General features: G+C 55.9%; 1 protein-coding gene and 1 long non-coding RNA gene across 2 annotated transcripts; one reads left to right on the top strand and one right to left on the bottom strand.

Moving 5' to 3' along the window:
• Nucleotides 1-1784: 1784 nt before the first annotated feature.
• On the bottom strand, nucleotides 1785-10956 carry PRCD (photoreceptor disc component). Its single transcript, XM_006045316.4, has 5 exons — nucleotides 10342-10956; nucleotides 9976-10041; nucleotides 7503-7583; nucleotides 7021-7112; nucleotides 1785-2414 (listed from the first exon to the last, which is right to left on the bottom strand). Exons 1-3 carry the CDS (start codon nucleotides 10413-10415, stop codon nucleotides 7562-7564), a joined length of 162 nt encoding a protein of 53 aa, XP_006045378.3. The 5' UTR covers nucleotides 10416-10956; the 3' UTR covers nucleotides 1785-2414; nucleotides 7021-7112; nucleotides 7503-7561.
• On the top strand, nucleotides 6214-8205 carry LOC112583613. Its single transcript, XR_006549301.1, has 2 exons — nucleotides 6214-6622; nucleotides 7954-8205. It is a non-coding gene; the product is annotated as an uncharacterized LOC112583613 (long non-coding RNA).
• Nucleotides 10957-12488: the final 1532 nt, after the last annotated feature.

The raw sequence follows: 12488 nt of genomic DNA, 5'->3' as shown, positions 1-12488 counted from the left end.
ATACCCAGTATTTTATGATCCCACCACTTCATGGGAAATAGATGGGGAAACAGTGGAAACAGTGTCAGACTTTTATTTTTCTGGGCTCCAAAATCACCACAGATGGTGACTGCAGCCATGAAATTAAAAGACGCTTACTCCTTGGAAGGAAAGTTATGACCAACCTAGATAGCATATTCAAAAGCAGAGACATTACTTTGCCAACAAAGGTCCGTCTAGTCAAGGCTATGGTTTTTCCTGTGGTCATGTATGGATGTGACAGTTGGACTGTGAAGAAGGCTGAGTGCCGAAGAATTGATGCTTTTGAACTGTGGTGTTGGAGAAGACTCTTGAGAGTCCCTTGGACTGCAAGGAGATCCAACCAGTGCATTCTGAAGGAGATCAGCCCTGGGATTTCTTTGGAAGGAATGATGCTAAAGCTGAAATTCCAGTACTTTGGCCACCTCATGCGAAGAGTTGGAAAAGTCATTGGAAAAGACTCTGATGCTGGGAGGGATTGGGGGCAGGAGGAGAAGGGGACAACAGAGGATGAGATGGCTGGATGGCATCACTGACTCGATGGACGTGAGTCTGAGTGAACTCTGGGAGATGGTGATGGACAGGGAGGCCTGCGTGCTGCGATTCATGGGGTCGCAAAGAGTCGGACACAACTGAGCGACTGATCTGATCTGATTTTATGATCATTTGTTTTCATGTCTGGCTTTTCCACTAGACCGTAAGCAAGACAAGAGTCAAAGCTTTATTCTTGTTTGTTTGCTTTTTTAACTCTTTAAGTCATCTTTATTGAGGCATAATTTACATACAGTAAAATGCATCCATTTAAAAATGTACAGTGCAGTAGTCCCATAAGTGTATACACCTATGCAGCCACGACCCCTTTGTGGTTTAGAACATTTTCACCCCCCAGAGATCCCCTTCACACCCTTTTACAGTCAATCTCCGTCCAGCCCTGCCCCAGACAGCCACTGATCTGCTTTGTGTCACTACAGCTTCGTTTTGCCCGTTCTAGAATTTCATATGAATAGAATCCTACAGCAGGTACTCTTTTGTGTCTGGCTTCCCTCAATTACCCATGCTGTAGCTTATAACAGTCGTTCATTTCCTTTTTAATTACTGAATATTATTCCATCAGATAAATATACCTCAATATTTTTATCCATGCGCATGTTGATGGACATTTGAGCTGTTGGAACTATGATTAATAAAGCTGCAATGAACATTTTTATACAGATCTGTCTGTGGACATAAGTTTTCATTCCTCTTGGATAACTGCAAGGGAAACTGCCAAACTGGTATCCCCAGTGGTTTGCGTTGCTTACATTCCCCCAAGCAATGTGTTTCAGAGTTACGCTGGTTCCGCACTCTTAGCAGGACCTGTTATGGTCAGTCTTAATGCTAGCCATTCTTGTGGGTGTGTTGCAGTATCTCACTGTGGTCTTAACATGCATCTCCCTGTTGACTGTGATGTTGAGCATCTTTCTGTGTATATTGGCCCTACGTGTACTTCTTTATGACGAGTCTATTAAAACCCTCCCTTTTTTATTGGCCTGACTTGTGAAAGTTCTTTATATATTTTGGACACAAGTCCTGTCTCAGATATTTGCTTGGGAGATACTTTCTCCTAGTCTTTCCGGTTTTGATTTAGTCCAGTTTATCCATTTTGTTTTTATGGTTAGTGCTTTCTGTTTTCTGTCGTCAAGATTTCCCTTTCTCTGTTGAATCACTGTCCTTCTTCGGATCCCATTGATCTGTGTGTATGTCCTTTGGAACTGCCTCCTCCGCCACCCACCCCCGCCCCCCGCCCCGCCACACTGTCTTGAACTCTGATCGTGTCTCCTCACCCTAGTAAGACCGCCGTAGTCTGCATGTTCTGCCCCCTGCCCCCCCGCCGCAGGCAGGGAACTGTCTGAGGCAGATGCCCAGGAAGTCGTGAGGTCACCATCCTGTGTGCTGCCTGTCGTCAAGTGTCTGTTTCTTATATTTTGCTCAGTTTTCTAGTTGTTTGTGGCAGGAAGTCTTAATTCACTTTGGCATCCACAGTGCCTGGCACACAGACACTCCATAAATGTCTGTTGAGTGAGCGAGTCCTTGTTAGCACCTCCAGACACAGTCCATCAGAGTCTCTTGATTGGGAGAAGTTCTGGGGCCCCCAGAGGTCATCTGATTGGTCCCCTTTATCTTAGTCGACAGTTCTTTTCCTGAGGACAGCCATTAGTCCTTCACGTCGCCAGCGCCAGCCCACCTGATTCCGACACGTGCCTGTTAAATGGGGAGGTGGGGGTCCAGAGGAGGAGCCGTCACGTGGTCAGGCAGTGTCTGGCTGGTAGAACTGGGCCTCCCAGGCCGAGGTCTTGGTCTTGTTCTAACTGGAAGGGCAGGCACTGTCTTTTTCTTCGCTGTCTCACTCCCAACACCTAATACAAGATTTGTATGTTGTGGGCTCCCAATATGTGCTTGTCAAATAAACAAGCAAGTGAATACATTAATAGTCTCCTTTAATGCTTAATTCAGCTGGCTTCTACATGTGACATTAAGTGGATGTGTGTGTCTTCACCGAAGGATGGGATTGGCCCTTCCCACTTAGGCTCACAGGTCATAGTCATCCATTACTTCTGTTTTCATTTTCTGTCCACCCTCTAGGCTTAGTCCCCACTAGGGGGCATGTGCATCCCACAGAGAGGTTCTATAGTCCTTATGTACCAGGACTCGTTTCCAGTTTAAGTCAAGGGCTCCCTCTCGAAGCCACCTGCTCGAAGCCCTCCCCCTCCTTCAGCTCCCCCTCCAGCCAGGCTGCTGGCTGTGTCCTCTCTCTCTGTCCTGGTTGAAGGGGACAGCAGATTGGCAGTGGCTCTGAGTGCTGGCCTGTCTGTCACCCCTGCCGGTGGCCACTGCCTCCTCCCTGAGAGGATGACAGATCCTGCAGAGCCCGCTCTCCTTTCCTCTGTCAGCTGGCAAGCAAGGACTAGCCATTTCAGAACCCAGTGTCTACCCTTGAACCATGGGTTCCAGAAGAGAGAGCACACAGATAATCCTGGCAGAGCCCTCCTGGCCCACCTGCAGAGGCACCGCCCAGGCCGGGCCATGACTGGTTCCTTGTGCCTGGAGGCCGGGTCACCCTGGCTTTCCTCAAGACTCAGGCCCTTCCTGCCCTGCCAGCTCACAAGCTCCGGTATCACGTTGCCCGGGCGCAGGTCCTGGCTTTGCCACCAGCTGTGAGTGACCTTGAATGAATTCTGTGAACCTCACTTTCCTTATTGGGTCAATGAGGTTAACAGCAGTTCCTGCCTCATAAATGAGACAGTGCTTATAAATAAAGCTCTTGGCACAGCGCCTGGCACAGAGTGTTTGAGACCTATTAGCCATTATTATTAATAGTAGTAGTATCATTATCATTATCATCAAAGTAAACCTCGGTATCAGCCACTTGGCTCTTCTTCTGTTGAGGCTCTATCTCAAGGTCTTGGGCTTCTCTAGCAGTGGGGCGCCTGCAGAGGGGGCCCGGGAGCAGTGGGGCCAGCTGGGCCCCCTGCTGTTGTGTCAGCGTGGCTGCCTCAGATGGGGCTGTGTCCCGCCAGTCTAAGACTGGGCCTCTGCTCTCTGCCCCCGCCCGGGACCGTCTTGTCCGTAGACACACAGTCACACATTTGGGATGGGCCGGTACTCTCCCCGGTTGCTTCTGCACCCCAGGGTCATGCCAGACGCAGCTGCTGCGGCTGCCTCCCTTGCTGCCCCGCCCCACCCCTGCTGCCTCATAAGTTCTCTGGTCGTGTCCCAGTCTCCCAGGCTCCAGGAGAGACTGGCAGCAGCCTTGAGCCTCAGCTGCAGAAGTCGCAGACGACAGCACCTCCTTGCCTCCCGCTGCTGCCCTCGGCTGCCCTGCAATTCCGAGCAGCCTTTTCCCTGTCACTCAGGCTTCCACGGCAGGGAGATTAGCATTCAGACGGAGGGTAGAAGAGCATCAGGGCAACTGCTGCCTGTCTTCTCTGGAGCTAAGAAGCGGAGCCTCTTGGGGGGCAGGTGTCCAGGCCAGGACCGTCCCTACCCCCTGGAGGTTGGGATGGGATTCTAGGTACCCAGAAGCGACAGCAGCAGGCTCTTGTACCGTCTCACTGGGTGCTAGGTCTTACTTGGTGGCCCCCACCCAGCAGTGCCGCCCTCTACTCTTTATTTCAGAGTTGCCCAGTGCCCGGTGGTCGTCTATGTGGAAAGACAGGCCAGGAGGGGCTCTGGGAAAGAGGGGAGGGACTCCAGCTGTTAGATTTACCTACTGATTGTTCTGTAATTGTTCAGTAACTGACAGTTTACAAACACAATCCCACTAGCTCACATATACTGAACACTTAGTAATGTGGTAAGCACGCTACTGCTGCTGCTAAGTCACTTCAGTTGTGTCCGACTCTGTGCGACCCCATAGACGGCAGCCCAGCAGGCTCCCCTGTCCCTGGGATTCTCCAGGCAAGAACACTGGAGTGGGTTGCCATTTCCTTCTCCACGCTACACACATTATCTAATTTAACATCAATCCTGTGAGACAGGAAACTAACACTTTTAGCTCCGTGCTATAGATGAGGGAACAGGCACAGAGACGTTCAGTAACGTACCCAAGGCCACAGAGGTACGAAGTGGCAGTGGAGTCAAGATTTCAACCTGGTGCTCTGACCCTGGGCTCCTCGCTCTCAAATCCTTGATCATTATTTCCTAACAGCCCACACCCTGGACCAGGAGGGACCCAGCTCTCTCTCTTGAGTCTCCCCTTAATCCCCTCCCTCTTGTTACAGCTGATCTACCAAGCCCCTGAACTTTTCTGCTCTCATATCCAAGCAGCAGCTCTTACCAAGGAAATGGGAGAGAGAGGGACTCAGCCTCTTGGGAACACTGGGTCCACCCGCCCCCCCCCACCCCACCCCCCGCACAGTCTTCAACCCAGCTGCTGGGACGGGAGATAGTGGGCCGAGGAAAGGGCGCCTCGGCCCTGGGCAGCCTCCTGAAGAGGAGTTCTCGGCCGAGGGTGGCCACTCTGCAGTAGGAGCTGCCAGCGTGCAGACTGTGCAGAGCCCAGGGGTGGGAGAGCCCTGAGAATAAGAGGCGAGCGTGGGCTGGGCGTGTGGGGAAGGTGTAAACACAATCTGCTCCCACCAAAGCCAGCGTGCTCCCTGGGGGAGAGAGCCCCTCCCAGCCAGCCCACATGGCACCCCAGCTGCCAGGGCCTGGGCAGCCTCCAAGCCTGGCAGACACCTCCCCCCACCTCCAGCAGCCCCTTCGTCTTGCTTTCCCTCCCTTTTTCCGGCTAATGGTCCCCAGGGGCGCCTTCACCTCCTGGGCAGGCTCTGAGAACAGGGCTGCAAAGGGGTGTCACTCTGTGGATGTGTGTCTGGGCGGTGAGCCAGCCCCGGTACAGCGAGCCGACCTTGCTTTGACAGTTCCTCAGCCCAGTGGAAGGAGACAGGCAGAGAGCGGCAGCCAGGATGAAGTGACAGGAATATGGCAAAGAGATTAGAGAATGAACGCAAAGGTAGGATCGGGGAGCACAGGCCAGGTCCTGGGAACAGTGCCCTCTGGCCCTCAGCCTGTGAGTCCTGCCACCAGGATGGTGATGCCTCCCGGAGAAAGACAGGCTGACGGGAGCTGAGACAGGTGGTCATGAACTTGCGGCCCATATCAGGCGGGCAGTGGGGCTCTGACTCAGCTCCAGCACGGAGCTCCTTCCCCTGGTGCGACCCTTCCCCTGCCTCCGCCCTGCCCTACTTTTTGAGGCTCCCACGGAACTGCCAGGCTCCCTGCAGCAGGCTGTGCCTCCTCCCTGTCCCTTGAGAGTGGGTTCCCCGAGTCTGCTGCATCTCAGCCTTCCCTGCTATCTACAGAAGCTTCTCTTTCTCGAAAGTCAGGGAGCAGGGCTGGCCAGGCAGAGGCCTCGCTCCTGGTGGGAGGGTGAGCAGTAGGGGCTGGAGAGGGAGGAGAGATGCACGTGGGAGGAGGGGGGCTTGGGAAGATGAATGGCTGCAAGGCAGTGGGCAGCAGCTGCCTGCCGGGTCTGCGCCTGGATCTCAGGGAGCAGAAGCGGAAATCTGCTTTTATCTCCACTCGGGATCAGGCAGGATCGTAAAGAGAGAGAAATGGCAGAGCAGCTGGGGGCAAAGGAGGCCACCACCGCCGCTACTGAGCAGTCAGCAGACTGACAAAAACAAGTGTCACGCTTCTCCCTTCCCACACGCTACTGCCCGGTTGGAACACAGGCTCGCATGCACGCGCGCGCGCGCACACACACACACAGACGCACGCACGCCAGGAGGACAAGCTGTGGGTTGCTTCCATCCAGCTGCAGGCAGACACCTCATAGACCCAGCTGGCCCTTCCTAGTGATCGGTTCAGCAGAGCAGCCAGCAGGGTGAGCTCTGGGGAGCTCTGGGGACCGGGCAGCGGCAAATGTCACAGGACGTGAGTGCCACTGCCGCCAAGTGACACCACACAGCTCTGGATGAGCTGAGCTGCCAGCGATGGGTGGCCAGGCCAGCGAAACCGCTTCTTCCCCTGAGCAGCTACAGGTTCCAGGTGGTTTCAGGAGGCTTGCACCCCTCCTCCTTATGAGCCTGGGGTCCCCCACTTTCTGGCTGAGTGACACTGGGTAAGTCAGTGAACCTCTCTGCGAGTTTCCTCTGTTTCTGAACCGTGGGTGATCGCGTGACCAGCCTGCATGGGTTATTGTGAAGGTTCAGCAGAGGACAACAGGCAGCCCCTCCTCGGCAAACGTGAGCCATGGCTGTGCCTCACTTCTGGAGTCCCCTCACTCCTTACTGTTCCCTCCTGTCGCCCCCTAGGTGGCAAGAGTTGCCTCAGAGTTAACAGGGCTGGGGCACCCCACTGAGTCCCTCTCTCTGGGTGGCCTCCGAGGAAGGGAGCCTGTCCCAGAGCTCAAGCTCCTCCGGCCCTCCTGCCTGCCTGACCAGGCCCGCTTCTCCAGGAGCCCCAGGCTAGGGCCTAGGGTGGTGCAGACCAGTGGTCCAGGCCAAAAGGGGAGTCTACCTTCTCGACAACTGCTTTCCCTGGTTCCCCTCCTGCAGCTGCTGCTTCCAGCACATTGTCCTTCCGGGGTGGGGGGCACACTGGGACTTGAGCTGAAAGAGAAAAACCAGCTTATGGGCTGGGTCTCCCATCCCAGAGCGGGGACTTGTATTACAGAGTGGGCATCCCAGAGTGCCACCTCTCCCTAAGAAGTCCTCTAGACAGCCCTCAGGCCCCCAGCAGGACCACCACCTCATCCCCAGGCCTAGAAAATGCTGTTGAGATGACCCCTCATTCTCTTAAAACTGACCCTTACGTTGTGACCTGGAACACAACAGGCTTCCGGCAGGAGCCACCGGAAGGAGTCCACCCTCCTACGCTCAACCTCCGTCGTGACCACAACCTGACCCGCTCCCATGCTGCCAGGCTTTGTGGACTCTGTGTCCTTCCCGCCTTGTCCCCAGCCCTGCCCTCTGCCCTCGAGGCTGCAGACCCTGCCGTACCTGCCGTGGCCAGCTGATCCCAGGCCCTGGGGCTGAGCTCCACCTCAAGAGACCAGGGCTTACTTCAGAGGCTCTTTCTCCCTAAACAGGAAAGAATATGGAGTCAGAGGACTGGGAGGGATGACCCGCCCCTGTTTCCAGTCTTCTTTCTCCCAGCCCTGCACCTAGAGATTCACCCTACAATAGAGGAACAGGAGCCCCCCGCTCCCAGAAGCCAGTTGGAAGTAACAACAGTGGAACTGGAGAGCAGAAATTTCCCATCTACCACCGTCCCCAGCCCCACTCCCCACCTCCAGGCCAGCCTTCCGTGGACCCACTGTCTGCGAGAGGGGTAGATAGGAGGCCAGTTTCTCCAGTTAGCTGAGTCCCAAGGAGTTAACAGTCCTGGCAAGGCCACAGCAGACCAGGCCCGGCCAGATGGTCCCAGATTTGGCCTTTTCTCTCCTGACAGGAGCTCCAGGGGCATTTCATGTGGAGGAGATGGACTCTGAAGTCAGAGACCTGCCAGTCCCACGTCAACCACAAACTGGGCAGACAACCTCTAGCAAGTCCTTTCCATCTCCCTCTCCTTCAGTTTCCTGCAACATTGACAAAAGCCAGAAATACTTGAAGGGCCGGACCTCTGGGGCCAGGGACTCTTTTGAGTGAGTTAATGTATGAGAGCCCCCCAGGGAAGAATAAAGCAGTGATCTCATAACAGCAAGAGAGAACCTGGTGTTAATTGAGCAGTTACTGTGTGCCAGTGCATTATAATGGTTATCTCACTCAAACCTCACAGAAACCTTGCAACCTCTCTGTTATTAATCTCAGTTTACATATAAATAAAAGATTACATAATTCACCCACAGACTCTCAGTAAGAGGGGAGGAGGTGGGATTTAAACTCAGGCTGCCCCACTCCAGGCTTCCCTGGTGGCTCAGTGGTAAAGAATCCACCTGCCAATGAAGGAGACATGGGTTTGATCCCTGGGTCGAGAAGATCCCCTGGCAGAGGAAACGGCAACCCACTCGTTGCCCAAGAAACCCCATGGGCAGAAGAGCCTGGTGAGCTACAGTCCATGGGGCTGCCCAGTGTTGGACATGACAGCCACTGAGCATGCATGCCTGCCCCACGCTAGACCCAAACCCCACAGTGAGGACCAGGGCACTTTCCTGGAGGACCAGTGGTTAAGACACCGCCTTCCAGTGCAGGGGGTACAGGCTGGATCCCCAGTCGGGGAACTAAGAGGAAGGGCATCACAGAAATGACTCTGCTTCCTGCACAGGCCCTGGGCTTCCTGGGGACCAGGGGAGGTCAGAGAGATGGAGTTGGGGGTGGGCGGGGAGCCGGGGAACATGGTTCTGACATTCCAGACCTAGGGGAATCCAAAGACTGAGAAGTAAGACCCATGTTCTATTGCCCATCTCTAGCTATCTAGGGGTCACAGCGCAGGCACATTCCCCACACCCTGGACGAGGCATGGGGCGTCCAGACAAGCGTACCAGTGCATGCTGTCTGTCTCAGCCATCTGAGCCTGTGGGGAGACAGCCTTCTCCCAGGGTCCCCCGAAGCCCAAGGCCATCACACTCTGTCTTTCATGGGGAGTAAGAGGAGCAGTGCCAGGGGCTCAGAAGAAGCTGTTACAGGAGAGAACTCCCTCTTCAGCTAGGCCCCCACACCAGGTGGGCCGGCAGGCACAAACCAACATCTCCCACAGTGTGTCCCTAACAAATATTGGTCGATTTTTCAGTGTTTATTGTTGGGCATACAGCCCCTCTCATCAAAGGACACTAGTCACCCGGGGAAGGGAAAGTCCAGACGTTACCCCTCCGCCCAAACTTCACCCCTTCTAAAGGCCACATGGCTTCAGAAGAGGGAAGAGTTAACTTTCTGGCCACCGGAGACAACGTCCTGCCCGCAGGGGCTGCCCAGCCAATGGCACTCGGTGGCGGTGACGTCATGCGCCTCCCGCGCCTTCTATTGGGGACCAGACAGCGAATCCTGCTGGAGGTTCGGGCAGTGGAGCTGCCGAGGCTGGGCGGGGCCGCGGGAGAAGAAGGGGGAGGGGAAGGCAGGCCGAGCATCACAGAGCTGCCGATGACTCCTCTCTCTCTCCTCTCCCGCTGCGCTTCCCAACGGCGGGGCCCTGGGGACCACCCCACACTCGGACACGCAAGACAGAACAGTTTGGGTCCACAGGGGAAGGCTGGGACTCCCATACCCAGCTGGAGAAAACAGACATTCAGCCTACCCAGTAGGCACACAGGGAACAGGCAAGCTGGGGTGAGGGGCCAGCCTGGAGCGCACACACACACACACACACGCACGCACACACGCACGCACACACACGTACACCCCAGGGCCTGGAGCACACACACACACACACACACACACACACACACACGTACACCCCAGGGCCTGGGTAGGGACTAGGGACAGTGGCAGCCTCCTTCGTGACACCCTCCCTGCTCCACCCCAGGCTCTTCTGCCTTACCTGCCTGACTGGAGGTCTGTGTCCAAGCTGCTGCCTGAAACTGCCCCATCGACTCCATTGGGCTCTCTGCGGGAGGGAAAAGAGGTCGGCAGAGCTGTGGGTAACACCCAGATCCCAGAGCTCAGACCCCGGACCCCAGACCCCTCTCCTGCTTCTCTGCAAGACCTAAGCCATATTGGATTCTGGGGACCGGAGGCCGCAGCCAGCACCTTCGAAGAACTCAGAGTGCCTCCTACTCCAAGGGGAATCCTCTCAGGGCTCCCCGGCAAGCCCCTCCCAGCCTCCCTGTGAGTACAGGCAGCCCCTGCCCGCCTTCAGCCCAATCATTTTCCCCCACCCCAGCCCAGGGCCCGGTGATTTTCTCACGGTTGGACCCGGTTGGCAAATCGGCGGCGCCACAGCATGGCCAAGGTGCTGAGCAGGAAGAGGGTGGTGCACATGTCTCAGCTGCCCCATCCCCTCCGGACCGAGTCTGCAGGAGAAGGCCAAGATGGCCCCCACCAGCTCTCCCGAGCCTCTGCCCTCCGTCCTGAAGTTCCTGCTGGCGATGGATTAGGAGGCTCAAGCTGATTAGTGGGGTCAGCAGACCCGACCTTGTGAAGCCTGATTAACCTCACTGGGCCCAGGTTGTCCCCCCAGTGGCCGGGTAAATCGCCCTCTGTCTGTTGTGGATGTAGATATGACTAAGCGCTGGGCCTGGCCCTCTAGGGGCTTAGAGTCTAAAACAAACTCCCTGGCAAGTTAAACAAATGGCCACCACCCACCGCGGAGAGACTCAGGCGATTAAAGACGCCTACAGAACTCTCTGGGAATTACAAGCATCAGGAGACACTTCAGAGAGAAGTTGGGCTCTCTCATCTTGGCTGAATTTGCAGGGGCTGCAGGGAAGAGTGGGCCCCCAGACAGAAGACTCTGCCAGGGCTGCAGGCGTGAAAACTCAAGGCATGTTCCAGCAACTGAAATTCGAGTATTGGTGGAGCCATGATGTCACAGGGGAGGTGTCATGAGGGGAGGAAGAATATAGATGATGAAGCCAGAAAGACAAGGGAGGCCAGGGAGTGAAGGGCTGGCTAAATGGTTCACTTCTAACCTCTGGACAGTCCTCACCCAACGCTTCCGATTACATACCCTCTTCAGTAAAAAGCAGAATTTAAGTGTGCACTCCTGAAAGAAACATATGGGTACACTCATAAAGGAATTATATGCATCCACTCATAAATTATACACCATATTACTGTACAAATGCAGTCCTGCCACCAGAGACATGCATAAAGCTTGTAAAGATTGAGATGAAAGTAAGTTTCTCCTACTTTCTGTCCACATCCCAGGGGAACCTCTTGGGCCGCTGTTTGGAAGGCCACTGCACTGGCCATGGGAAGCTCTTGGAGGAATTTCTGAGGTGGCCCAGCACATCGTGCTCTGCTTTGGTCCAGGCAGCATGCGGAGCACAGATCAAAAGCGAGGACACGGGTCTGGAGTGGCCTAAGCGCTGAGCCCACCCATTCTCCTCTATCCCTCTCCAAGACCCCCAGAGGGGGGCACTGGCGCTGCCCTCCCTCAGCTGAGACCTGATGGCAGAACCCTCCTGCCAGGGTTCCAGCGAGGTACCTGAACCCTGGACTCCATCGAGGCCCAGACCTCGGGCTGTGCCAGGGCACTCGACTTGGAAACATGATTTTTTAAAGAAGCACATCAACCAAAGCTGAAGAGCCAAGCTACGCCTCTTGCAAAACTTGAGCAGTAGACACAGAGTTGGACAGGCAGGGTCACCAGGAAGCCTTAGGGAGAACTGGACACACCCGACAAGTGCCCTCGCAGCTTTCAGGTGCTTGCAGCCTCTGGCTTCAACTGGGAGTCAGAGGTGGGACCCCAGCCGTAAGGGTGGCTCTCAGAGGTACCGGTCCCTACCTCTGGTCCAACCGGGCCTCCCTGAGAAGCCCACCAGGACTTGTCTTCTCCACTCACAGAACCCCTCCCTAACCCAGGCCCTGGCAGCTGAGATGGCTCCAGTGTCCTGGCCCTCCCCAGGACTTCTTGACATCCTGCCATCCCCACCGCAGGGCCCTTTTGCCCAGTCGGCTGCCTCTCCTTCAAACTTTGTTCCTCCAGGGCCAGCATTAGGGGAGTCCCAGGTTTTGGCCTGCCTGTGTCATTGGTAAGTCACCCGGGGCCTCCAGGGCCTTCTTTCTGAGGCCACGTGCGTGCACCGAGGGGGAGGGGTGCTGGCGGGAAGGAAAGAGGGGCTCTGACCTCTTGGCTGCTCAAGTTCCACAGCCGCCCTCCTGTCCCCGCACCGGGGTTTTCCTGTAAGGTGTTGGAGCAGGGAGATGACCCCAGTCCCAAACCCTTCGGAGTCTGGGGTCCGGAGCGCTGGGGGTGGCGCCAGGGCCCCGTGGCTGGCTTGGGGAAGGCGGGAGTCGAGCCGGAGCTCAGCTCCCACCGCGGCGCTGCCGGAGGGGCTCGCCTTCGCCCCCTCGGGCTCGCGGCCACGCCGCAAATGCCCGGGAGTGTTT

The sequence above is a fragment of the Bubalus bubalis genome, chromosome 3, assembly GCF_019923935.1.
Source record: "Bubalus bubalis isolate 160015118507 breed Murrah chromosome 3, NDDB_SH_1, whole genome shotgun sequence".
Classification (NCBI taxonomy): domain Eukaryota; kingdom Metazoa; phylum Chordata; class Mammalia; order Artiodactyla; family Bovidae; genus Bubalus; species Bubalus bubalis.
This window is presented reverse-complemented; position numbering and strand designations above follow the sequence as displayed.